At 46.3% G+C, this 25,723-nt stretch overlaps 1 protein-coding gene across 1 annotated transcript in view; it reads right to left on the reverse strand.

The window, feature by feature from the left end:
• CLYBL (citrate lyase beta like) overlaps positions 1 to 25,043 on the reverse strand; it is a 128,200-nt gene extending 103,157 nt beyond the window's left edge. Inside the window, exon 1 of the mRNA XM_046904058.1 lies at positions 24,877 to 25,043. Coding sequence (XP_046760014.1) covers positions 24,877 to 25,043 — 167 coding nt within the window. The remainder of the gene's footprint in view (positions 1 to 24,876) is intronic.
• Between the last annotated feature and the right edge of the window lie 680 nt (positions 25,044 to 25,723).

The raw sequence follows: 25,723 nt of genomic DNA on the forward strand, positions 1-25,723 counted from the left end.
ACCTCATCCAATTGCCTCGAGATGGACACATCAAAACGTTAACAACGAGCAAAAGCAGCAAACAAACAAAAACGAATTCCACATGAGAAAGGTGATTTCTTTTTCACATTAGCATTCAATTTTTAAACCACGTTGGCGACAGCCATGAAGCGCGCCTGAAAATACATCACCCGCCGTTCTGTTCTCAAAAGGGTAAAGCAGGAAAACGAAAAAGAAGTTAAAATGTTAATTGCCGCTGCTCACTGTGCTACAGCCTGACTGATGAAGGGAAAGGCGCTCAGGCTCCTAAAATGCCTGCCTCAAAGACCATCAGGGTTAGTTTCTGAGTGGCACGTTTTTAAAACATTTAATCAGTGATCTGAATATGTGTCAACACTTTCTGGTAGCGTGCTATAAAACGTGAACCTTGTCAACAGAAACATAAAAAGGCGACACACTTGGGACACGGAGCCTTTATGCTGACACACTGTAATAATATCATTTTAAAACTTATCATCTGTTTAGCCACCGGCAACAATTAATCTTTCTGACTAGCCGTACAATGTTTTAAGTAACACCTCCGAGAGAAAAAACATGTTCCATTTTTTACTTTCATTGCCTTCCCCATCCCTCCGCTTTAAAATACTTACAAAGCAACACGCAATAAATTTCGCCACGAGGATAAAAACGTTAGCAAATAACACGTTTCCCACTCCTCAGTTAATAAAATTACTTAACACCAAGCCTGCACGTGAAAAGAAAACCCCAGGAGTAATGCGAGCATCGGCAGGTTCATTTCTGTCACGTTTCTGTCACGTTAAATGACATTTTATTCCCAAATCACTTAACCTTTGACTTTTATAACTAAACACGCAGACCCTGGATCGCTACCTTGGCGGGTCCGGCCAGCAGCACCGCCACCAAGCCAGCAGCTGAGAAGGAAAGGGTTTGGGTCACAGAAACCAAAGCTTCTACGAAGAATTCCTCTGGAGAAAGATACAAAGAGCTAAAGGGGCTGCCCAGCGCTTCTGCTGCTGTTCCACCTCTGCCCCGCTGGCGCACGGGGCTGGCAAAGGTTAGGTTAATCGGCGGGCAGAGGTGGGACAAAGCGCTTTGTAATTAAGGCTAAACCTGTAGCAGTTTGTAATTGAGGCTACATCCTGCCACGGGACAGGCGGTGAGGGTGCAGCCAGTGGCCACCCTGGTCTGTCCGCATGAGGAACAGCCCCACTGGGAGTGATGCTCACCAGGGCAAGGGGACACCTGGCTGCTGGATACGGGGAGCTGCTGAGCCACAGCTGCCTTTAGTTTCCAAGTATGGTCCTTATAAATGTAATGATTTTGATTACAATGTTGAAAAAAAAAATAAAATATTGTATGCTAAATACCTACCATGCCACAAATACCTAAATACCTTCCTATCTTAAATTTTACAGGACATTTTTATTGGCTTCTTCTGAGAGTGTAAAGTGTGGGTATCCATTGACCACTGAGCAATGGAATCCAATCAATCTATAAAAACCATCCTAAACACAAGTTAAGAAAATCAGAGACAAATTACTTATGATTTATGTATTTTTAGAGGATGGCCCATCTTCCTGAATAGTAACTAACCCATCGAGCACACAGGAGCTTGCTCTGGGATTAGAGATGCTTTTCATCCCAGCAAAAAATACATTAAAGTTGTATCCTGAATTAATGCTTATCATGGAAGACAAAGAATTGGTTAAAACTATCATCAGCTCACCAGAAAAGGAAATGATAGTCAGCCAAAGACAAGGGCATAAAAAAAAAAAAACGGGTGTGGAAATGGAAGAAAAAGCATGCATAGATGTGATAATATTAGCAGAATGGTTGGGAGATGGATGGATGGATGGATGGACGGATAGGTGGGTGGGTGGAAAATGACATTTTTCCCCCTCATTTCATGGCCAAAGCATCAAAATACTACTGCCATCTGTTTTCCTAGCAGATACCCTCACATCTCACTGCTAGAAAAGACAGTGTTCAGCTGCAGCTGCGAAGGATACGCAGGGGACCATTTGCAACAAATACCTTCGAGACCATTGGCCCCAGACCATAGGAAGTCATTTGTTCCCCATGCCAGACTACAGTTTGCAGTTTACTTTACAAATTGCAGAAGCAGGGTAAGACTTCTGCAGAGCGGTGACTAATGTTAAAACAAATATAATTCCACTATGACAAGGAAGGTGTTCACAAACGGCAGGAAGCAGTTTGAAATAAATTGATGTAGGTTTTGAATTGTCCACAAGTTGGGTTTAGCTTCCTTCCATTTACCTTTTACTGCATTAACATTTCTTTTGTGATGGCTGCTGCTGGGAACCTATTGTAAGTTTGGGCAATTAGGATTTTTGTTCCATCTGTCCCTCCCCTCAGTCAATACTGTAGCATCAAAAGAGGCCAATTCAGTGTAGGCTGGCTCCGGCTCTAAAGCCAGCTAAAAGAGATGTTAGAATTCACTACTGCACTGTGTGGAGAGGATGGGGGAGAAAAAAGCTATAATCATAAAAATGCTGTTTCAGGCTTGTTGAGTTCTTAAAATAATCTGACTTAAACCTCCTACACAATGCTCACAAGTCAGAGCATGGTAATATACTTCAATGTAGGTTGGCTCTCTCTCTCTAAATCCAAACTAAAATAGATGTTCAAAATCATTTCTGCACTATGTCAAATACAGACTAGAACTGTAATCAGAGGGCTGAGGCTTCAGGTTTCAACGGTTCTTAAAATAATCGGCCTTAAACCTTCTGCACGAATCAAAGCCTGGTCATTTATATTTTTGTAAGGCTAAAGATTCCACAGCCTCAGGCTTTTCTCCACAATAAAAAGGGAGAAAAGGAGCTTTCGGGTTTTTTTTTTTTTTCCCCCACCGGGATAACGTGTGCATGGCAGATATCGGCAGGTAGGAAGGCAGTGGAACCCGGGCACTTGGTTTTTATCAGGAGGTTAACGCCACGCAGTTGGGTATGGCCTTGGAGCACAGCCTGAGTGCCCGCCTTCACTGGGCCTCACCTGTGCGCAGCAGATGTCTATTAGCTCCCCAGCTTCAAAACCGCGCTGCAAGGTGAAGGCAATCCTTCTATCACCTGGCAGAGCACGCTGCCAAAGCAGACAGGTTTGCTCCTTGCCTGAAGTGCAAACTTCTACTCTCCAATTTGTGCATGTGTAAACCGCGAGCTGTCCGATAAAATACAAAACAAACAGGGAGAACGGAGGCTGTACGAATGCGACGGGAAGTTTACTCTTCCACTCAGCCAGAAGCTTCTTCTGGGGGACTAATTAGTCCTTGCTCTCTCTAATCCCACTCTGCCTCCTCATTTAATGCAGGTTTTCTGAGAGTGCAGATTATCCAGAGACTTAGTTTCAAGTAGGAGCACTTCTGACAGGGCACAAGCTATCTGGGATGCAGGCTATAGACATGAAAATAAGGTAATCTTCCTATTCTTTTGCAAATGTCAAGGAAAGAATACGCTTAACATAGTGCAATAACATCCGAGCTGGGGGTGGGAGGGGTGGGAAGAGACAGGGAATTCTTGCTTCTGGTGCTCCTGGCACACTAGGCTGGGGCACGGACACCACCAAAAATTCAGAAACAATTCCATAGGAAACACAAGAATCACTCTGCCTGCCTGTTGCAAGGTCTTCTTCCATGGCCAAACACCAAGCCCAAGATATGGGCAGAGCTGCTGGGGAAAGACCAGCCTTATAGGAACTGCGGGGTGGCCAGGACAGACCCAACACCTTTTGCAGCTGGAAAGGGCTCTGAAAAAATCCACATCGCACCTCCGGTGCCTTTGGCACAGCCACCCACTGGCACAGACAGCCCACTGTCCTTCCCTCGATCCTTTCAGCGCATCCCCACCTTTCTCAGCTTTTGCATGCTCCAACTCAAGTTAGCAATCAGCGAAGGTATGGAAAAGAAGGTGCCATGAGGATAACGTTAGTTATGGGAATGAAATACCGTGGATCATGAGAAGTCACCGAAATGGAGTGGGAGATTTGTGCAGAGGCTCCAGAGGATACGTTTGAGACACCCAAGTTAGCCAACATTTATTAAGAGCTGAAGGATTCCCCTACCTTATTGTGTGCCCCTGCGGTGACAGGGCGAGGCATCTGGATGGAGGTGGTGTGAAGCCTGGCAATGGCCACAGGCTCACAAGGAAACAAGCAGTCTGTGGCTACCAAGCAGAGATGGGTTGTGTTAGCACAGCTGGGAGCCGGTGTAAAACTCCTGAACCGTAAATTCAGCTTTGGGGAAAAGTATGAGAAGAGGCCAGGCTCAAGGTAAGCGTGGTCATGGGACAAAGGAGAAAAGATGGTTCCGAGGCAGTTTGCACTGGCAGCCTCTGCTGGATCAAGCCATAGGCTGTGACTACTTGAAGGGAAAAAGAACAAATAAGAAAAAAAAAGGAAAGCTGTTAAGGAGTTAATTCTAAACAAAAAGTTCCAAGTGCTAGGGCAAAGCGGCCACTGGTTTTCAAGCGACTTGAAGTACTGCAGGGTATCTATACATACCTGCATGTACACGTGTTGCTTACTTTCAAAATGACTTCCCTACAAAAAGGCAGTATGCACGTCTCAGTAAGATAAAAGGGTTTTAAACTTCAAAACCTGGCATTTTTTTTTCTGCAAGAAAGAAGTACAGAAAAGAACGTGCAGAGTTGAGTAGCATCCACCCACATAAACCAAGCAAGCCTGCACTGAAGAAATCATGCTGTAAACCTTGGAGTTTTACAAGCAAGTTTAATATTAATTCTTTGGAAACCTTTTGTGCTTATGGTTTCAGACAGAGTATTAAAGGACCATATAAATATCAGCACAATACAGGCAGCAGCTGTTAGGTACTTTAACCATTCCCAATCAATTATAATAAACAGGACTAGCGCACTGAATCACATCAGAGCCCAATGAAGTAACCTCCCATGTCTGTCTTCTCCTTTGTGCTCTATAAAATAAATTACAATAAATTATTTGTAAAATGACAGAATACCATTCTGGAAGATTTTAGGTAGGATGGGATGTATAGAGATACTAAAGGCACTGTCTTTAAACAACAATCAGCATCAACAACACGACTAGATTTTTGTTTAACCAGCTGCAGAGGAGCAGGGGAATAAACAACGATGCTCTATTTGTAGCAGTGGGGCACCTAAAATGTTTGTCATATGGAAACTATGGGAAGCTGCACACTTGTGACTAGCAGACAAGATTTGCTTATTTGGCTTACAACAACCAGAACCAAAAGAAGTCCAATCCTCTGAGCTTTCTGAGGTTGCAACAGGTAACAATGAAGCCAGGACCCTGCGCAGCCCACAGGCCTGGCTGCAGTTATACTTTTGTCCCTGGGTATTCTGGCTTGTGTCACAGTGCTCAAAGCCTTGGGAATGCTTTCACTTACTGCACTAAGACTTCCAGACACAAAAGTAGTAACCCAGTACAGGTATCACACTAGATATTGGAGTGCCTTCTACTTAGAAGGAAGGAAGTTCCAAAGAAATAACAAGAAGTACTTTTCCTGTAGCTTACCTCTTGGTAGGTTAGCTTTCGCTTAGCAGTGCTCTTTCGTTCCTTGTACGAAGAGGATGCTCTAGCAGAAGAGACACCAGTAATGCATTTATGTTTAAGGATACAGGAGCTTAGAATCGTAGAATCACAGAATGGCTTGGGTTGGAAGGTACCCAGCCCCAATCCTGTGCCGTGGGCAGGGCTGCCCCCCACCAGCTCAGGCTGCTCAGGGCCCATCCAACCTGGCCTTGAGCGCCTCCAGGGATGGGGCACCACAGCTTCTCTGGGCAGCTGTGCCAGTGCTTTGGCACTCTCATAGTGAAGAACTTCCTTCTGACATCTAATCTAAATCTCCTTTATTTTAGTTTAAAGCTATTCCCTCTTGTCCTATCACTAACGGGCAAACAGGCCATTCCAACAGGTTTTACTGCAAAATACTTGTCGCATGTCTGCATTTGACACTTGAACTCAAGGTTAGGTTAAAAAAAAAACAAACATAAGCATTTACCAGATGTTGGTATCTACCTTTATATGTATCTGCCTCTTATCTGAAGTGTGTGCTTGAGCCACATCACTCTCAGGTACAGAATTTAGCAAATACACAAAATCAACAGCGGTGAATTTACCAGTAAGTTTTCTCTCTCCCTCATAATATCCTGCCAGAACCCAGCAATATAGATGCCCCTTTCCCACTGGCATTTTTTCCTCACAACGAACACAGCAAATGCAATCAACATAAAGCATCGTTACATAAAGCAGCTGTAAGAGGGGAGCTACAATGGAAAGCCTTAAATGACCTGTGCTACTATTTCATTAGCATCTGAGCTAATAAAGCAACAATCTATTTCCAAATCACAGTATTTTAATGAAGTTATAAAGGAAAACGGAGGAATAGAAGCCTGAGCTTTATGAAACCCCCAAAAGGCAATGAAATGCTCTAAACAGGGCCGAATCGTTCTAGAAGCAAGCAAATTCTCATCTACTGGAGTTTACAACCAACTTCTGGTCATGCTTACGTATTACAGCACACCGATATCTACCTCCAGTACTTCTCATTTTGCCACCATTTTGCAGCAGGAGAATCCCAACAGCCTGAAATGCTGCCACAATGTATACAAGTAGCCTTCATCTGGGTTTTGAAAACAGCATGAGCCAAGAAGATTCCATAGATAATTTAAAGCAGGGAGCAGCAGAAGCAGTGTTTCCTAGTTTCCAGTTGCAAATAATTTTTTCCAGGAAAATTTACTTTAAAGCAGCCCTAACCGAAAATCTATATAATTAAGGAAAGGACCATTGCTTCAAACAGATTGACTGTCTTCAACAAATTTCTCTCTTTCTAGCTACTCAGATATGCTATATTTCCTAATTATCACCTTTTAAGGGCCATCTGGGCCCCATTCCTCACCATCAGGGGGCAATTCCATTTGCATTGTTCATAGGCTTAGTCATGATCAAGTAGTCTGGTGGTAAAGTTCATTAGAAATTAGAAGAAAAGCATTAAACCTCACACAGCAAACCAAGTATCTGATACCTACATACCCACAGGAGAGATAAGCATTTAATGCATATTCTCACACGACTTAACAAGTCTTCTATGAGCGTTTTTCTCTAAACTGCTTAAAGAATCATTTAGCCCGGTCCCTGAGCAGATACATAATGAACGCTTGATTCAGTCTCTGCACACTTCAAAATATTTCTCAATTAAAGAGAAACTAATAATAAAATCATAAGCTATTAGGCAAAATCACAATCTGTTTATATCCCTAAATCTGAGAAGTCTAATAAAGCCAATGCAACAATACCACTGCTCCCGTTGTTCAGACACGGCTCACTACATATCATACACATACAGATAGGCACGTACACACAATTGTGTTGTTAAAACTAAAGAAGCATCAGTTTGAATTAAGCGTATGAGAAAAGTTGCTCTACGGTCATACGACAGCGAAGATCCAACTCAATTTTCCTCCAGGTCAGTATAAATATGCACGAGGTAGCTGAGGAGAAAACGGAGCACGTACTTGGCCTTGCCCGTGAACCCTAAAGCACAGGTCAATATTTCGTAAATTTGGCCTTTTAAAAAGGCTTTAAAATGGCACTGAAAGGAATCAAAGCAGCTCCAGAAATCTAATTCATAGAAATGACTGCCCCAAGGAAGTCAGCGCTATGACTTCCAAATGCAGCTTGCTGTTTTAAAGCAGAGGTGCGGCGAAACACCTCTGCGATACCGGATTACATCCCCACTGCCTGCGCTCTGGGTCATGGAGGGGCAGCTCATACGCTGCAGCCCGTGGATCCTGGAAGCTACATACCCATATTAGAGATGAATTACCATTACTTTTCTCTGAAAACCCTGCGTAGTACTTGAGCTCCTGGCAAGCGGCACTGAGTCTCACACCAGCAAAATTTGGGGATTAAGGGTAGATTAGCCCGGGGACACTACCTGCTCTCTTTCCATGCTATTACATTCTGGATTTTTTTTTTTTTCAATCTATTTTCAGACAGCTTGAGGAAAACTGAAACAGTCTCGCTAATGATGTAACACTTGATGCTATAAAACTTGATATGCTATAACATGAACTCCATAAATATGCTTGCCTAGCTGCATAGAAGTTGCAGCTAGTTGAGGTAATGTGGCATATTACGCACAAGCCAGACTTCTCTCTGGTGAACAGGTAAGGGTCAGCATGTCACCAGCCATATCAAGAAACCGTAATCAGATATTAATTGCTGGATGTATCTTCTGAGTACTGTGGGCTTCTCAGCATGTCATGCCAAATAGGGATGAGCTCAGGCCACAGAATTATGGAGTAACTCATTTTGACTGTTCAGGGATGACTGTGGAACAGATGGGACAGCTCTACGTTGATTTCCTCAAGGACCTTTGGCAGCAGCACCAGGCACTCATGCCTTGCTGCACCAGGGAGCACAGCCTGGTACACGGCTCTGTGCATGGAGGCTTGCTGGTTTGTTGGGTGCCCTGGTGAAGTGCGAGGTCTGGAAGCTTTAAAGACTTGTTTTGATTTTAGGCAAGATGAATACCTGATTTTTGTTACAGATTATTGTAAATAAAACTTCATAGACATCTAACTACTTGAGTTTGTTGGGTCTTTTTTTAAAGGATGTTTTGGTTCCGGGCGGAAGGATGCAAAGGGACATGCTGGTTCCAAAGGTGCTTTGAGTTGGACAAAGGCCAGCATGGACAAAGCACGACTCAGAAGAGCTGAATAGAGCTTTGACTGCCAGCCCTTCTGAACTCTTGTTCTTCTCCTAAACAGTGCACAAAGGAAAGATGACCTGGTCAGGAAAACTTGCAATGGAGTTTTGCTTAAAGATTGTGATGGCATTGCCATCCAGTTTCCCAAACATTATCAACACTCCAGCCAGTTTCCCAAACATTATCAACACTCCAGGGTATTATAAATTATTTCTGTTTGGTCTGTGATATACAATAACCCTACAGATTTCTGCATGCAGCCCCACAGCCAAAAAGGATGGGGTTCTTTTGCATGAAAAAGGGAAATTATAGTTTAGGATCAAGCCTCTATGCAATTCATTGCATCTTCGGACATGACTGAGTGGAGATACCATTGCATTTTCCCCTCCATCAACATCACATACATCAGAATTGCTAAGAGTACTCTCAGCAAGTTTGCTGATGACAGTCAGCAAACAATAATACAATAGATGGAAGGGATACCATCCAAAGGGACCTGAACAAACTTGAAAAGTGGGCCCATGTGCATCTAATCAAGTTCAACAAGGCCAAGTACAAGGTGTTGCATTTGGGCCAGGGCAGTTTGTGGTATGTGTACAGATTGGAGCGGCCCTGCAGAGAAGGACTTGGAGTTCCTGGTGGATGAAATGCTGGACACGAGCCAGCAGTGAGCACTTTCAGCCCAGAAGTATCCTGGAAGTAACTTGGACCCAGTGGAATCGTGGGCTGCAACAAAAGAGGGGGGGCAGTAGGGAGAGGGGATGTGACTGTCACCCTCTACTCTGCCCTTGTGAGGCCTACTGCATCTAGGCCCAGAGCCTCCAGCCCCTCAGGGCCACAAGGATGATCAAAGGTCTGGGACACCTCTCCTGTGGAGACAGCCTGGATAAGCTGGGCTTGTTCAGCCTTGAGAAGGTTCTCAAGAGACCTCACTGTGGCCTTCCAGTACTTAAAGGGAGATTATAAGCAGGAGGACTGCTGTTTTACATGAATAGAAAATGAAAATGATGAGGAGGAATGGCTTAAAACTAAAATATGGGAAATTTAGGCTAGATGTTAGGATGAAATTCTTCATTCAGAGGGCAGTGAGGCACTGGCACAGGCTGCCCAGAGAAGCTGTGGATGCCTCGTCCCTGGGGGCACTCAAGGCCAGGTTGGATGGGGTCCTGGGAAGCCTGAGCTGGTAGGTGGCAGTCCTGCCCACAGCACAGGGTTGGGGTTGGCTGGTCTTTGAGGTCATAGAATCACAGCATCATAGAATCACCAAAGTTGGAGAAGATGAGAGAAGAGGCTGACCCCCAGCTCCCTACAGCCTCCCTACAGGTACTAACAGAGAACAATAAGGCCTCCCTTGCGCCTTCTCTTCTCCAGACTAAGCAATCCAGGTCCCTTCCAACCTAAGCCATTCTATGTGTCATTCTGTGATTCTATGAGTCTAGTCTTTCAGAAGACCTGATACACAAACTTTTCTGTCATTAAAAATAAATTAATTAGATGCCTGCAGAAAACATTTCATATTCTAAGCTTACTTATGTGGTATAAATTCAGTTGGACCAGAGGTTTTCTGTAAATCACGTCTATCCTCACTCAAAGGGGCACTACAGCTACAACATATCATACATACAGGCAACACATCTAGAGAAGCTGAACGTTCAGTAACGAGGATGAGCCTCTGCTTTTCTGGGGTGCCTTTGCTAGGAAAGACAAAGGGAAGACTATGATAGTCAACACAAAATAATGTAACACAGCTTTTGTGAGGGGTAAAATCATCTGCAGGAAGGCCTGGAGTGGGTGGTATACAATATATGGAGATCTATGACAGATAAAATGCAAAGTATCACAGAATCACAGAATGGCCTGGGTTAGAAGGGACCCCAAGGTTCATGAATCTCCAACTCCCCTGCCAGGCAGGGCCACCAACCTCCCCATTTACTAGACCAGGTTGCCCAGGGCCCCATCCAACCTGGCCTTGAACACCTCCAGGGACAGGGCATCCACAGTCCCTCTGGGCAGCCCGTGCCAGCACCTCACCACTCTCCTGGTAAAGAACTTCCCCCTAACATCCAACCTAAATCTTCCCTCTTTCAACTTAAAACCGTTCCCCCTTGTCCTGCTGTTATCTACCCTTCCAAAGAGTTGACTCCCTTCCTGTTTATAGGCTCCCTTCAGGTACTGAAAGGCTGCAATGAGGTCACTCCGCAGCCTTCTCTTCTCCAGGCTGAATAAGCCCAGCTCCCTCAGCCTGTCTTCGTAAAGTACTACAGCTTGAGCTGAAAGTGAAGACACACTGAAAACAGGTGATGATGCTTGACTGAGATGTTGCAATAGACTTCTTGGAGACCCACCTAGCACATCTCTTCATGGAGATCCCCCTGGCAAGGGCTGGCATTCCCACAGAAAGCCTTGCCCTCCTGGTCCATAGGAGAAACACTGCCCAGCAGAGTTTTGTCCTTCTGCAGGTGCCCACAGTCCTGACATGAAAACCCAGAACCACTCTATCTCTGCTGGGGGAAGGCAGCTGTAGATGGGAGTATGTCCCCATTCTCTGCCAGCACTGGTAGACACCGAGGGCTGAATTTGTTCCCATGCCAAGAGAATATGCAAAGCATTTTCGGGCATCTCTAAAAACTGCTACACATAGGAGAGCTAGGAGTCTGCAAAAGCAATTTCGCCATTTTACATTAAAAATTTATGTAAGGCATCAGCTTTACCCAACATCTGTGCCTGCTCCTAGACTAGCCTACACCTACTTTTAAATATTCCTTTATTATTCTCACCAAACAGTAAAACTCCAGTAAAAATACAAGCCCTGAATGGATCTATAAAGCCAGTAAATGCAGTAAAATGTCACTGCCATGTCACAGAATTGCCTAAATACTTAACACTGCACAAGGAGCGTGTTTTCATAGTTGTGTTGAGTTTTAGCTACCTGGCTCCTACTGACTTTAATGGGAATCACACAGCTAAAACTCCATGCACCACTTTGATACTTCAAAGTAATTTTTCAGTCCCCTGGAGAAGGTCATAGAAATATTAAAAACGAAAGCATTCTCCAAGGATCTCAGATTAAAGACTTGCATCAGACTTCATAAAAGTGATTGGTCAAACATATAATGTTCTCTTAATGTTCTAGCTCCTGGTTTGTTTTCTTTATAAAGAACCTTTGTGGAGCTTTTCACAGAAGGCAATAGAAGAGTAAAGAACAGCACAGCAAGGCATAGCGTGAGCAAGAAGACACACCGAAGAGTTACTTGATATACATTCACAGTAGTAAAGAATTACTTAGGTTGTTAGGTTTTTCAAGTATTATGACCAAATTAAGGGAACTTCTTAATTAAGATACTGCTACCACTCCAACTACACCATTTGACTACAAGCAATACTGCTACACTAGTATTTCTACTCCCTTTGACATGTCCCCTGCCCCTATTTGTCCCTCTAATATACAACCTAGCTTTAAAATTCCATTTGCCTACACATTTCCTAAAGTTGGTTGACGTAACTGCACACATCTCCTTTCCTCTGTAACTACCAGAGAACTGCAACCTTCGTGCTTCTCAGGGCTCTGATACCTTCATAATCCTACTGCTCTTGCCACTGCACTACCCACTAAGCGCACAGTGAGTAGAACAGTTGAAAAAGATGAGTTCAGGATTTTTGTATTAAATTTATTTGAGGGTTATTGAGGGCACAAGCCCTCAATATGACCAATGTCATAAACCAATCATTTATTTGGCGGTGTTATCCCCCCCAGATTGTACTTTTATATAAAACTGTCCAGTAGTATGATAACCTTAGTAAAGTCCTTAACAGAACATAACCAACATAAACTTGCTAGGATCCATCCTTTAGCTCTTGTTTCAATTTTAAGTCTGCAGAGGCCAAATTAGAAAGAAAAGCACATCTAAAAACGGACTGGCAGACCAGTCTACCCCATACACACATTTAAGCAGAACTCGTGTGAAGCCTGAACAGTTTTTGGCCTTCTCATCATCCCTGCACATGCTTGCCAAGCTATGGAACCACTCAGTGAAAGGCCTCTCACCAAAACCCCAAGCAGCAGCCAAAGGCTGATGCTAAGCAAGTGTAACCACCTCACGCACACCACACGCGAAGAGGGACTGTGGCAGTGCCATCACACGATAGGTGTCCGAACACAAAGCAAGGCGCATTTTGCTTTTTTTGTGTCACAGGAAAGGCAAATTGATGCATAATTAACAATTGGCTGACGCAAACCCTTTTACATCTTTTAATTGGCGTTAATTAGATTAGAACTAAATTTTCTTTTATCTTGCCATTGTAATGCGAACTAATCTTCTCAGCACCATGTCAAAATCTCCCTTTTAATTAAACTTTTCAGCTGGGAACTTCAGCAGTGCTCCGACAGCAAAGTATTTCATTTAAGGAATGTGAACGCTGCCAGTTTTTATGAATGGCGCATCAAAAATGTACAGCTGTGATGCCAAAGCATCAACGGAAGGTCAGAAGCGTGAATTTCCTGGAGGCAACAGTGAGCTCTTAGAGTTGGGCTGAGCACATGGCCGTGTGGATCTGCAGCTGCCGGTCCCAGCCCAAATACAAGCTTTTACAAAGGAAAACTACCCCAAAATGTAAAACACCTTCTGCAAATCAACCTCCCCCTTCATACTGCTTCCCCCCAAACATCGCAGCTCCTCTAAAATTGTTAACGTGAAGAATAAACCACAAAATACATTTAATATCTTTTATGGGAAGTTGACCCGAAATAAAATTTTACGTAGTTAAAGACTTCTGATAGTTCTTTGGCCAACTTTTTTCTCTCTCTATGGGGCAACAGTGATTGAAACCTGATGTCTGCTGCACAAAAAGGCCATAAAATGTTTTATGCAGATGTAAAACAGTAGCCATTAAGTTTTGCTATGATGTTGGAGTCGATATGCAGCATGAAAACATGATAAAACAACCATAAACTGAATCTGATCAAATGCAATTACAATGGCTCGTCTCAAATGAGCGACATGTACTAAATACAGTTACAGTTTCTTGCAAAATTACTTTGGGCAAAGAACCAAGAAAACACTATATCCTCTTTACGAAAGGCAGTTTGCCAGAGAAATCGCAAACACACAAGCTTTAATATCTCGGGCCAAAAAGCACTTGGGAACTCATTATAGAGAGGTTAAAAAGGCTCCCTGGGAAGGACAGCTTCGTTCTGATGACAGCAGCATCCCAAAGAGGCCGGCCTTGGGGCGTGAGGAAGATGGGGTGCAAGGATCCTGCAACAGTGATCACTGACTTTCCTCCTTGGGTTCTGCTCACACAACAAAGGTAAGTTGCAGAAGAAAACAACTTGTTCGTCAACTCCTGCATTAAAGTTTTATATGACATGAGGCAGAGTGCTGGTGAAAACTGGGATCCTAACCTGGCCACGCATATATAAATTTGTTAAGATGATCCTTCAGTGCTGGAAACAATAGTTAAAAGCTGATGTATTTCAAATCAGATGAAGTGAGCTCCTTTGTAAAGGTCAGTAGGAACTGAGATTCTGGGATTTTCATCCTTCAGGTTACGGTGTGTGGTTTGTTTTCTTTTTAAGCTTTATCAGGTAGCTTGATTTAGCTTCTACTCACCCAAAAGCTATATGCACTGTGAGCAGCCCGGCCAAACACCTGGATGTCACTACAGGCAGACACCAAGAAGACACCCTCTGATGTTTTAAAGTGTCAAAAGGCTGTGAACAGTGTCAGGTCATTCTGGGGCTAACAAGATTTAAGGAAGACCACGGAGAGAGATTCTGAGGAATTCAAGTGCCAACACCAAACACAGGATATCAGGGCGTCAACGGTGGTAATCTCCTCCTGAGAGAAACTGCCCTGAAGTTTTGTGAAAAGGGAAAACACTGCAGTGTAATGTTCTGTGTCTGCCTAGAAATGCTTCCAGTGCATTGAGTGCCTCCAGTGGGACATCAGGTATTTTGCTTCATATTCTAAGGACAAAACAAAGCTGGAGCTGCAGATGTGAAGTTGACTGTACTTTATTAAATAGAAGAGGAAAAAAAAAAGATAGACAAACTGACAGTTTGGGCTTAAGACCTCTCACTATTACATTTTACAGGGACTCTGGAGGTGCAGAAATGACTGTGGACACTTTACTGGGCTACCAAAACTTGCCAAGAGCAAGACAAGGAGAGGTGACCTTCCTTAGGTAGGGGACAGGCTCCTGCCCTTGCAATTCACCTGATGGGAAACCTGTGGCACTTGACACTAACTGCTGAGAGAGCTGCCACTAAATAGAATTATTTATCAAAGGAAACAAACAAACATTGAAATACTAACCAGGGTATTCTGATCCAATAGCAGCAATGTTAAGTGGCCAGTTTTTTTTCTTGTGGGACTCAGGTTAAGGGCTTATCAGTACTTTTTGAAAACCACTGCTGACTACAGCACTCTCAGCACATCCAAAAACATCTTGTTGGATATAAACATCACCAGTAAGGGAGATGTGGAACAAACAGTGCCTACCCCAAGCTCCCTGCCCCAGAAAGCCAATAAATCTCCCTCCTAAAAACCAGAACCCACTCCTGCCTTATTAAATCCTAAACCAAAAGCCAATGCCGTGACCTCCCAGAACTTCCTAGGCTGTGTTATGGCTAGGCAGGTGAACATGAAGGGGAAAGAGGTCGTGCCCACCAAGTCCAAAGGATGCAGGGCACAGAGTTTCCTGCAGCCAGGGGTAGCCAAGCCAGCACCTCCCGCCTCAGAGATGCTGCCTGAGATCTGCCTCATATTAACAATTAGGTTTGCAACCACCAGCACCAGTCAGCAATTGCTAGCAGTAATTAAATGCAACTGAAATGCAACAAGAGGAATGCCTACGCCAAGAGAGTACCCTCAGAATTAAAGATTTCTGCAGCGACGTGTTAAATGATGCAAGCCCCAGTATATAACAAAATGTGATAATTTGGGCTTACAACACACGTTTATCACTATGAATATCATACGCTGTCCTTATCTTAGAGAAAAAAGTCATCTTATACACGTCCATCTAAACTCAGTTTTTAATACCTACATACTCTATCACAATTTCTGAGACCATGTGCTCTGCTGGCAAGGCTCCTGCTTTCAAGGAAACAATAAAAGCTACATAAGCCTTACCTCTGGAGCATGCCTCCATGCGTTCAGCTGTGCCTGGCTAGCTGAGCCTCTGAATGCTGCCTGTGTTTCACAGTCAATGCATTTTCACTTTGGTATAAGGCATTCCTTAAAACCTTTGGCCAGGTGGTGTCCGATTATCTAATTAAGTATTACTTATCTGATTCTATACAGCTACTAGGAACTGGGGAGCAAAAATCCTCCCTTTGCTTTTCTAGAACCAGATTTTTTTCTTGAAAGTGCACTACCATGCTGAGGAATGGTTCTTGAAGTTTTTAAGAATAACCAAAAGAAAGCAATGCTAAACCTGTGCTCTTCAAGTAAGTGCACATCAGGCTGAACCAAACAGCCTGGGCTGTTCATTGCCCAAGAACTGGTCCTCAGTTAAGACAAAGCACCCTGAGTTGAGAGCTCCCATCCGTTGAGGGACCCTGCCTGGTCTGATAAACAATATGCATTGCTTCATCACATTGAGTCTCAGCAGCAGCAGCTACCACAGTTGTCCAGTGAACTGGACAGTGCCTCCTTGCAAACCTCATGCCTAAGAGAGACAGATTTCCTTTGCCACCAGGGACTGCGCAGCTTCCTACCGCATGGAAGGGAAGGCAATTTCAGCCTCTGACAAGAATAGTATCTCCCTTGCAAAAAGCAATATCCCTTGGTTGATATGGCATATGCTTATGCTGTTACATTCAACGTTGCAGGCTGTGTTTACTCGTGGAGTTAACAGGTAGGCCTGCACAAGGCACAAAGACCGTACGAGGAAGGAGGGATACAGCCTGCTGCTGTCCAGCATCCCCCATAACACAAGAAGCATCAGACATTTGCTTTGCCAGTGTTTAACATAGCGCGAGCATTACAATTCCTTTGCAAAGCAGAAAAAGCTCCAGGAACCCTGACAGACTTCAGGCACCCCAGAGGAAACTCCTTCTTGCACAGAGCGTTTTGAGCAGCAGCTCTACCTGCACACAGCTGACGTGTGCAAGCAGACAATATACGGTGACATCCCCAAACAACCCTCAGGTGGCTACCGGTGCTGAGCCGAAGGAAAGAGCAGCAGCACTTCAGGGGTTTCCCCGGGCTGCACTGATATCTGCAGGAAGGCTTTGCGACACCACACAGCACCACTTCTCGCCTCGTTTCCACAAACCAGGGAATTGATAGCAGCCCGCTGCCAACACGCAAATTAAAGCAAGCGTCAGACACAAACAATAATTGTATTTAAGGTCTTTAAAATGAAAATTGAAGAGAAACCACCAGAGAAGCGTCCAGTTCTGAATATGGTGATTTGATCGTTTCATTCCTGAAACCTCAGTAACCAGCTCTGCTTCTTGAAGTCTTCAGTCTTCGCTTCCTAAATAGCTGGCCATTACAACCTCAGATATTTCAGTAACACAAAAGCTTTAAAACTTAAGACCATTACTTCTTGTCCTAAGTTGCACCAGGGGAGGATATTCAGGTTGGGTATTAGGAAAAACTTCCTCTGTGAAAGAGTGGTGACGTGCTGGGATGGGCAGCCCGGGGAGGTGGTGGAGACACCATCCCTGGAGGTGTTCAAGAAACACATGGATGTGCCACGTAGATGTAAGTGGGCACGGTGGGGATGGGTTGGTGGTCGGACTGTATCATCTTAGAGGTCTTTTCCAACCTTAATGATTCTACTGACCAAAATACTGTTTTACAGGCAGAAACTTTTTTGCTAATGCCCTGCTGTCAGAGAAATAAGGCACAAACTGCCCTCTGTGGTACCTCCAGGAGAAGGGATCTGCTGGGGGGGTCTCTCACTGCCCACCCAGCCCTCTCCAAGCTAACTTCTCCAAACGAAATGATCTTTGGCACATGCAAGTACATCGCTTCAGCACAGACATATCTGGACAGTAATTAATCACTTAGAATGCTCAATGTGCTTGGATATAAAATTAAGAAAGTAGGGTTGTTAAAAAATGACAGATTTAAGCACCATCTGGGCTCTGTGGTCACAGTGGCGCGAATTCCAAAGGAAGGCTTAACAGTGCATGATCCGAGAATCCCATCTGTCTCAGCTGAAACGAAACAAATAAATAAATAAACCAGCATCCTCATTTACAAGGTTTTCCCAGGTTTCCCAATTTAAAAAAAATCAACTTGCGATGGAAAAGCATATGTAATTAAAACGGGCTACATCTTCAGAACGCTCCTTGCATCTTTCTCTATTGCATGAATGATTATCGCGTTATAACTCCACGGAAAGAAAACTGCACGTGAATATGTCTATATAGATGAAACTGTTAAAGACTGCATCACACAGCATGCATGCCTTCATAAAAATACTGCATTAGTAGAGCACTGATGTGCCTTAACTTGTTCACTGACCAGTCTGACGTAGGGAAATCCAAGCCCTTCTTTGTCACGCACATTAATTCTACTTCAGACTCTTCTCCGCACCTCCCCTTACCTGCACCAGAGATGAAACCCAGCCTCCCTGTGACTGAACAGGCCTCCACCCAGCCTCCTCACTTCACCTCCCTTCCAGGTTAAAAAAATAAAAGTCACCTGCAACAAGTGACTGCAACAACCCTCAGGATGTCTTCAATAAAGCTTGCTTAGCACAGAGCAGGTAAATAAATAAATCCGCTCAGACAAATGCCAAGTAGCACACGAGCACAACTAATGCATCAGAAAAGGGCAGCCAGGTGGGTCCTAAGCTCAGGGGTGAACCTCAGGGATATGCTGGTGAGGACCCAGGAGTCCCCCTCAGCCCAAACGAGCCCCAGATGAGCAGCAATCTCACATACCAACTTTGAAGATAGCGTCTAAAACATCTTCATAGCTGCTCAGGATGGTGCTTTACTGGGACAATGCAGCTCTTCTTTCTCTGCTCAAAAGATGGGTGCTCCATCTCCAGAAGCTTCTGCGATTGGCACATATACTCAGCATTACCCCCACGTGCTCTGCGTGCAGCTCACCCAGAGGAACAGTAAACCCAAACTCAGCACCCATCAAAGTCCTCCACTCTCCCCTTGCTCCCCAAAGCCACATGCTCGCTCTTCCTGCAGGTGAAGGCAATAAGAAGACAACCATGAGCACCTGCAGGCCTTTCCCCCGGTCTCAGCTGTGCCTTCTCCAAGCTGGGGCTCAATTGAACCTAAACAGACAAGCATATCAGTAATACAATCTCTCACTTGGAATCGCTCTCAAATCAGTGGCACTGAGCCTGCTTATTTTTGCAGAGTTTTTATGTATTTTTGCGTAGTTTTCAGGGCTCTCCTTTCAAGAAACTCCTGTAACTCTTTGCACGTGTTATTGAGAGCTCACCAACAAGGCACATTTCATGGGCATCCACACACAGCTCCGCATACAAAACTGCCACCTGTTAAGAGTAAACGGGCGGTACTTTTTTCACAGAGCATAAACTGTATAAAGGACTTTTTCTTATGTATTATAAAGAATAGAAAAGAGGAAAAAGCAATTGTTCTTAAATCTTCCCATCGGTGTGGCTCAGGGCAGATCTCAGCACCCCCTCCGGCCGGGCTCTTAGCAAACACTATACCTGCTTACCAATTGGGCAGGAATTAGACTGCAGATATCCCGACTCCCTCAAACAACGCTGCATAAAAATGAAAACACTTCCCCAAAACGAGCATTTATTTTCGTTATAAAATTCTATAAGGCAGCACCTAGTTACGAATTACTTCGTTCCTCATTCCAGAGGCTTACAGATGAAAATATCCCTTTTTAGCCGTGGAATTTCCATACGATGTAAGAAATCCGCACTGTAGAAATAGGCACAGAACGTTGAAAATAAGCTGAATTGCTGGAGGACTGCTGGGTACTCCATTGCGTGTGTTTTCACAACATAGTAAAAGAAGTGAGCCGTGCTATAAATAGCATAGTTGATCCCTCTATAATTTAGTCTTTATCAGCCTGGTTCTTTCATTATTACGAAATGCAGAGCAGATACTGATTTTTATCACTGTAAAACTGGCACGGGTTTCCCTGTGAGAAGCTCTTCGTACCAGCTAGGTGAGGGAATAATATTTGCAGCTCCATCCTCCTGCCTACACACCTTCTGCAGGATGTGACCCTCAGAAAGGTGAAATGTTTCCAACTTCTGTCATTGCAGCGAGGGCGAGCGGTGCTCAGCGGACACCACAGCAAAGCCAAATTGCCTGCAGGCCTTCTTGATTAGCTGGCATTTCTTTTTCTGTTCTTTTTTTTTCTAGTGCTTGTTTGTAATCTAATATTCTGTGCTTTCAAAATAGCTACGTGAACTGAAGTTGAAGAAAATTACTCGTGGATGGGCTTATTCTATCTCTAAAGACTAATAAACCGGTGGAACTGAAGCCACAGATGACCCCAAATGCAGACAAATGGGAGCGATACGCATAAAACCATCAGTGGATAAAATAGTGCCATGAGAAAGAAGCTGTTCAGCAGCAGCAAAAGCCAACTCTTCCGAGCGATGAGTTATAGAATGGGAAGCAGGGATGACAGCATGCGTTTACGATCACGCTGGAGAGACTCTCGCTGGGCTCTGTGGTGATGCTTCCAAGTGCCACAACTGAATAAAGCACAGCAGGGCTCTGTGGACAGTGAGCATGCCCACTTCCTAAAGCTGGATTTCCAGGTGCACGTCCAGCAGGTGCTTTCGCGTGCCACATCCCCTCATATCTCCTGCCAGCGGCTGAGGGGAACAGCAAGAGCAGGGAAGGATGCTGGGGTAGCAGTGGCTATAAACGGGACTACTTTGGCTTTTCTTAGCTTGCTGCTGTTCTGCAGTCCTCGGGCACAGTGCAGCCTGCCTGTGTGTGTAAGCTGTGTGCTGTCCTACAGCCGGGATGGAACACCCGCCCGCCTCGTGGTGCTATGCAGCCCTATGAGGAATTGTAAATACTCAGAGACCGTCGGATGAAAGGAGCAGAAATGGCATTATCATAGCTAAAGCACAACATATAAACACTTTTCTTATGGGGAATGCCTTTCGTTCCACATAAATTTTATATGCAAATTAACCCTGGGTGACTCTAACCACATGAAAAACATTACATCTCATTAAATGCTCTTTTTACGTTTGACGCTGCGATGTGACGGGTGACACTGCTTAAGGTTTCAGCTGGGCTGCAGGAGGGAAACTTGGGAGAGGAGAGCACGAAGAAGAAGTTTTCCTTTTGCACAGAAGCCCATTCCGGTGAAAGGGCCCTGAAGAGCAGCACGTGCTGCCGTTTGCTTCCCCTCTCGGAGGCGAGCAATCCTTGAAGTATCAAAACCTGGCTGTGGTTGGTGGGGGCTGCCTACACTTTGGCACGACGCTGTTCCAGAGGTAACCCTTCCTAAGAGCAGCGCAGCCCTGCGAGCGATAGGAAGGTTAACAGAAAGCGAACCCCAAATACATCTCGAGTAAACAAAAGCTTTCGTGGCGGCGCTGAGAGGACCATAAAAGTAAACTACAACATAGGAAAAGCCTTTCAAACCCCCATACCGGCAAGGCAGAGGTCACGCAGCCCGGCGGGTCAGCGGAGCCCTCCCCTTGGCCGGCCTGCCGCCGCGGCCCCGCAGAAAGGAGCGGGCTGCCCTTCTGCCTCGACAAAACTTTGGTTTGCTGATTGGGCCCGAAACAAAGGAAAGACAGCGGGACACGATTTATAAGGGGGCAGGGTAGGCTGACATGCTATTGTGCTCCCGAGGTATCCACAAGCTGTTAATTCCATTTTAACATTGTTAATAAGACTGTTAACACATCTGACTTTGTTTAGAGACTTTGAAAACATCAACAAACTATTAAAAAAGAAAGAAAGAAAGAAAGAAAGAAAGAAAAAAATCCGCCACCGCGCCGTAGAAGTAAAATGGGATCGAGCCGGACGGCGTCGCACACCTCCACGCTACGCTGCCGCCTGCTCAGAGCCAACGATGGAGGTGGACAGAGGCGGCCGCGGGCGGACGGCTGGGCAGAGGGACGTCTGTCTGCCCGCTGAATTCCTCGCAGGGCACCATCTGCATGATGGCATTTCCCAGGTTAAACCCCAAAGTGCCGGCCCTCAGCCTGCCGCTGCTGCGGGGGGGAAAGCAGAGCGCGGCCGCCGCCCCCCCCGCCGCACACCTCTCCGCGCCGCCCGCTCGCAGCCGGGCGCACGCACCGGCGAATGTGCAGATTTAATCAGCGCGGAATGTTTTAAATGAATAATTGGGTCTGACAGATTTATTGCAGTTAATTTCGCAACAGAATGGAAAAAAAAAATGTTTGGATCCCAGCCTTTAAAGTATTAGGGAAAACAATTAATCCATCACGTAACGGAAATTCCTGTATTACACCCTCACGTCCAATTAAATAATGTCAAGTAATTTTACGCTGCAAAAGGCTGAAAATCTGAGCCGAGAACGTTGGAGGGATATGCTTTAATTTTGCAGGAACCTCTACCAAATCACATCCAATTAAAATCAGACGCTCGGAGAAAAGCTTTTTTGGGTCTGTTTTGCTTTGTTGTGTTTTGTTTTGCTTTGTTTTGAGGGGGTTTAGTAGGGGGGGGGAAAGAAAAACAAAAATCCAATCCAAAACCAAAAACGAGCATCGCTCCAAAACCTCAGTTTCTCTTTTTCTCCTCACATCCCGACCAGCATCTTTGCGAGGCAATCCCACAGAGAATCAGAAAGTGCTGCAGGGAGAGCAGCTCAGCCCTTTCCCTGGGATGCAGGTACTGCATGTGGAGCAGGCAGAGGCTCTGGTCCCGCAGTACTTACTCAGGCACATCATCAGAGGCTTCAAGCCCTGTTTTCCTGCATAACGGCCCGTAGCATCAGCTCCACAGCTTATGAACAAATGACAGCAAACTTCCGAGGCTGAAAGTGATCGAGATTCATTTGTCTTTGTTTACAGCCCAAACCTGTAACGCTGTGAAAGTGCCCAACGTCACACTCGGTCTCCTTTTTATTAAACGTAAGCTAAGAAAGCCTGCAAGTCGAACAACTTTTCCAGAATAACAAAAAACACCGACTTAAAGATGGACTGCTGTGCCCCTGAAATTTGAAACTTGGCAAATTCATCCATGTCAGATGAGGGACAAAAGGTTCCCGAAGCGTGTTACGGTACGGCCAAATTTTGCTGCCGCTTCTAAAGCAGCGCGGGTTGCGAGGACGGGCTGCAGCTTAACGACTGGACCGGAGGCACAGGCAGCATTTTAACACTGCAAGGAGTTAAGGGGAGCACGCAAGGAGTTAAGGGGAGCACGTTCAGCTCTCTTTGCTCCCGACAGTCCTCCGGCAGGCAAGGTGGAGGGTGCAGGGACAAAAAGGGATCAGAGCACACAGCCCTGCAGCACGGCAGAAAAGAAGTCACAGGCTCTGGAAAAGGAAGAAATATAAACCAGCGCTAAATATCGCCGTGCCGGTGTGGCAACGGCAACGATGACAAACGTCAGCCTCAAGGCAATGAACAGTGCAGTGCCTCGCTCACACCTCCGGTGCAGCACCGTGGCGGCACTGGGCACACGAGAGCAGGACTGCAGCGTTCATCGCATGCTGCGAGCGAGGCCAGCAGATACGGGGCTGCCACTGCTCCCTTTGGTTTCCAACTACAGCACCGCGCTTCTTTCGCTGCTGTCTTAACAGTCCTACCGTTCTGGATACACGCATCACAACCCAACTATTTCTGTTGCCATAACAACATCGTAAATTTGGTCTTCGATGTCCTTTTTCAATAAGACCGTTTGGGAACCACGGCGCTTCGATATCGGTGCTGGCCCTCCACTTGGGCAGCTCGCACCTTTCACGAGGAGCCGATTTATTTGTGTTTCCCTAAAAATCTCATCGTCTGAAAACGGTGTGTGCCCCCCCCCCCCCGGTGTGTGCCCCCCCCCCCAACATCAGAAACAGGCCTGTTGCTACAAACGGCTCTTCCTGCGGGTTTTGGGGCGGATTTGAAGGGATCAGGCAGCCTAGAGCTGCAGCAGAGCACCTCCTCGGGCTGGCAGGAAGGAGCGAAGCGCCGCGCCTGCAGCCCCTCGCGGGAAGCACGGCAAAGTTTGCTGCGCGTATTGACACGCACAGCGCCTGGGCCAAAACGAGCCGGGAAAGCAGAGCAGTGCAGGGCAATACAGAGCCTCGCGAGGGGCCGGAGCAGCTCTGTGATGGAGCTGCACGTCGGCATCTCCGCTCTCCCTGCCGTTTGCGGCGCTCGCCCAGCTCATCTCGCCGGTCGCTGGAAGAAGAAACCACCCCGGCTCTTTACCATTAAATAAACGGGATTCGCACCACAAACAGCAAAACAATGGACAACAGGATGTGACTAACAAACGCCGGGGAACAGGCAGGCTGCGCTCCTTTGCATATGCAGCGCAACAGAAGTCATCGGGTGGGTTTTTGGTTGGTTCCCCCCCCCCCCACCCCCCCCTTCATTTAACATATCTGCGCATTTCAATAAGTTCTGAGAAACAATGAGCGGCTTTCAAAAGTTGCAAATGACTGCGAATCCATCGCAAAAGGACAAAATGGGGACGCGGCCAGCCCAGAACGTCGGGAGATGTTAAAAAGCATTTATCGTTTTGTTTTCTTCCTTAAGAACGGGGAGGAACGGCAACCCCGGCGGGAAGGCACCGTGCTGGCGGCACACGCAAGGCAGTGCCTGAGGAAAATGGTTCCCCTGCGTGTTTGTCAGAGCCCGGGTGCCCACGTACGGCCCCTCACTCGCTGCTCACATAGGAAATCAACGCTGGCACCGGTGCTCAGTGATATTCCGGCCAAATGTAGACACTTATTGTCTTCAGCGCACACCTACGCGTGTGTAATGACAGCGAAAGGGTGAAAAAAAAAAAAAAAAAGAAAAAAAGAAAGAAAGAAAGAAAGAAAAAGAAGTCGCTGTTCTGCTTTTACTCGCGGCATTTCCATGGTGTCTCGGCACGCGGGAGCGGATCGCTGCCCCACAGCCTGTCACCCTGCGGCGCAACGCCCGCCGCGGGCTGAGGGGGCTCGCCCTCCCCCACCAAAAAAACCCCCAAGAATAATGCCGCTACTCCCCCTCCTTATCCCCCAACACACACCGAACCCCCCTCTCACCCCCTCCCGTGCCCGCGGAGAGGCCTGGGACCGCCTCCTTTCCCCAAAAGCCCCGCGCTGGCTGCAGGGCCGGGCCCGGCCGGGCACACAGACGGGCCGGCAGCGACACCCGCCGGCTGGCGGTAGCGGGGCCCGGCCGGGAGGCAGCGGCGCGGGTAGGAGACCATCGGGGCAGCCCCTCCTGCCTTCACAGCTTCACTTTCGTCGCCCGTGAATCTTCCTTCCAAGGGGAGGCGAGCTGCCGTCTCCCCGCTCCCCCGACTACGATGGCTGTTAATATTTCAGCGCTCTTTTTTTGCCAGCTCGCTAATGAAGCTGTTGTTACGGCTGGGATGCCCGGCGAGGGAGGCACGCGTGCCGGTTGCTCCCATCCCAATTTGTTTTCCCCTGAAGAAAACAGAGGCACGTCTCTAGGAAGGAGCTGGGCAGCAGCTTTCTGCTCGCCCCGCGGGGTTCAGGGCCTGCTCGGCCCCAGGCAGCCTGCTGCACCTTCCAGCACCTTCTGTCAGAGGATTTCAGACGGCCGCACGGGCTCTAATTAATTACCCGGGCTCCACACGCGTGCACAGGGAGAGGCGGCATCCACCATACAGATGGGGAACGGCTTGCACGAGGTGACCGGCCAGCCATCCACACTAGCGAGCCAGGAATCAAAAGTACTAATATTCTGATGCTGGGTTCCCATGCTTTAAATATGAAAGCCAGCCAGTTGTGGGCAGATGACAAAATGAATGCCCCGTCGGCTCGCAGTCCGCCTGGAGGCACACAGATTCACAGAGATCCGCAGCGCACTGCCCTCCTTGTGTGCGCACACGGACCTGTTTGTACAGCCTCTCATCCTCAAACA

The sequence above is a fragment of the Gallus gallus genome, chromosome 1, assembly GCF_016699485.2.
Source record: "Gallus gallus isolate bGalGal1 chromosome 1, bGalGal1.mat.broiler.GRCg7b, whole genome shotgun sequence".
NCBI classification, from domain to species: Eukaryota; Metazoa; Chordata; class Aves; order Galliformes; family Phasianidae; genus Gallus; species Gallus gallus.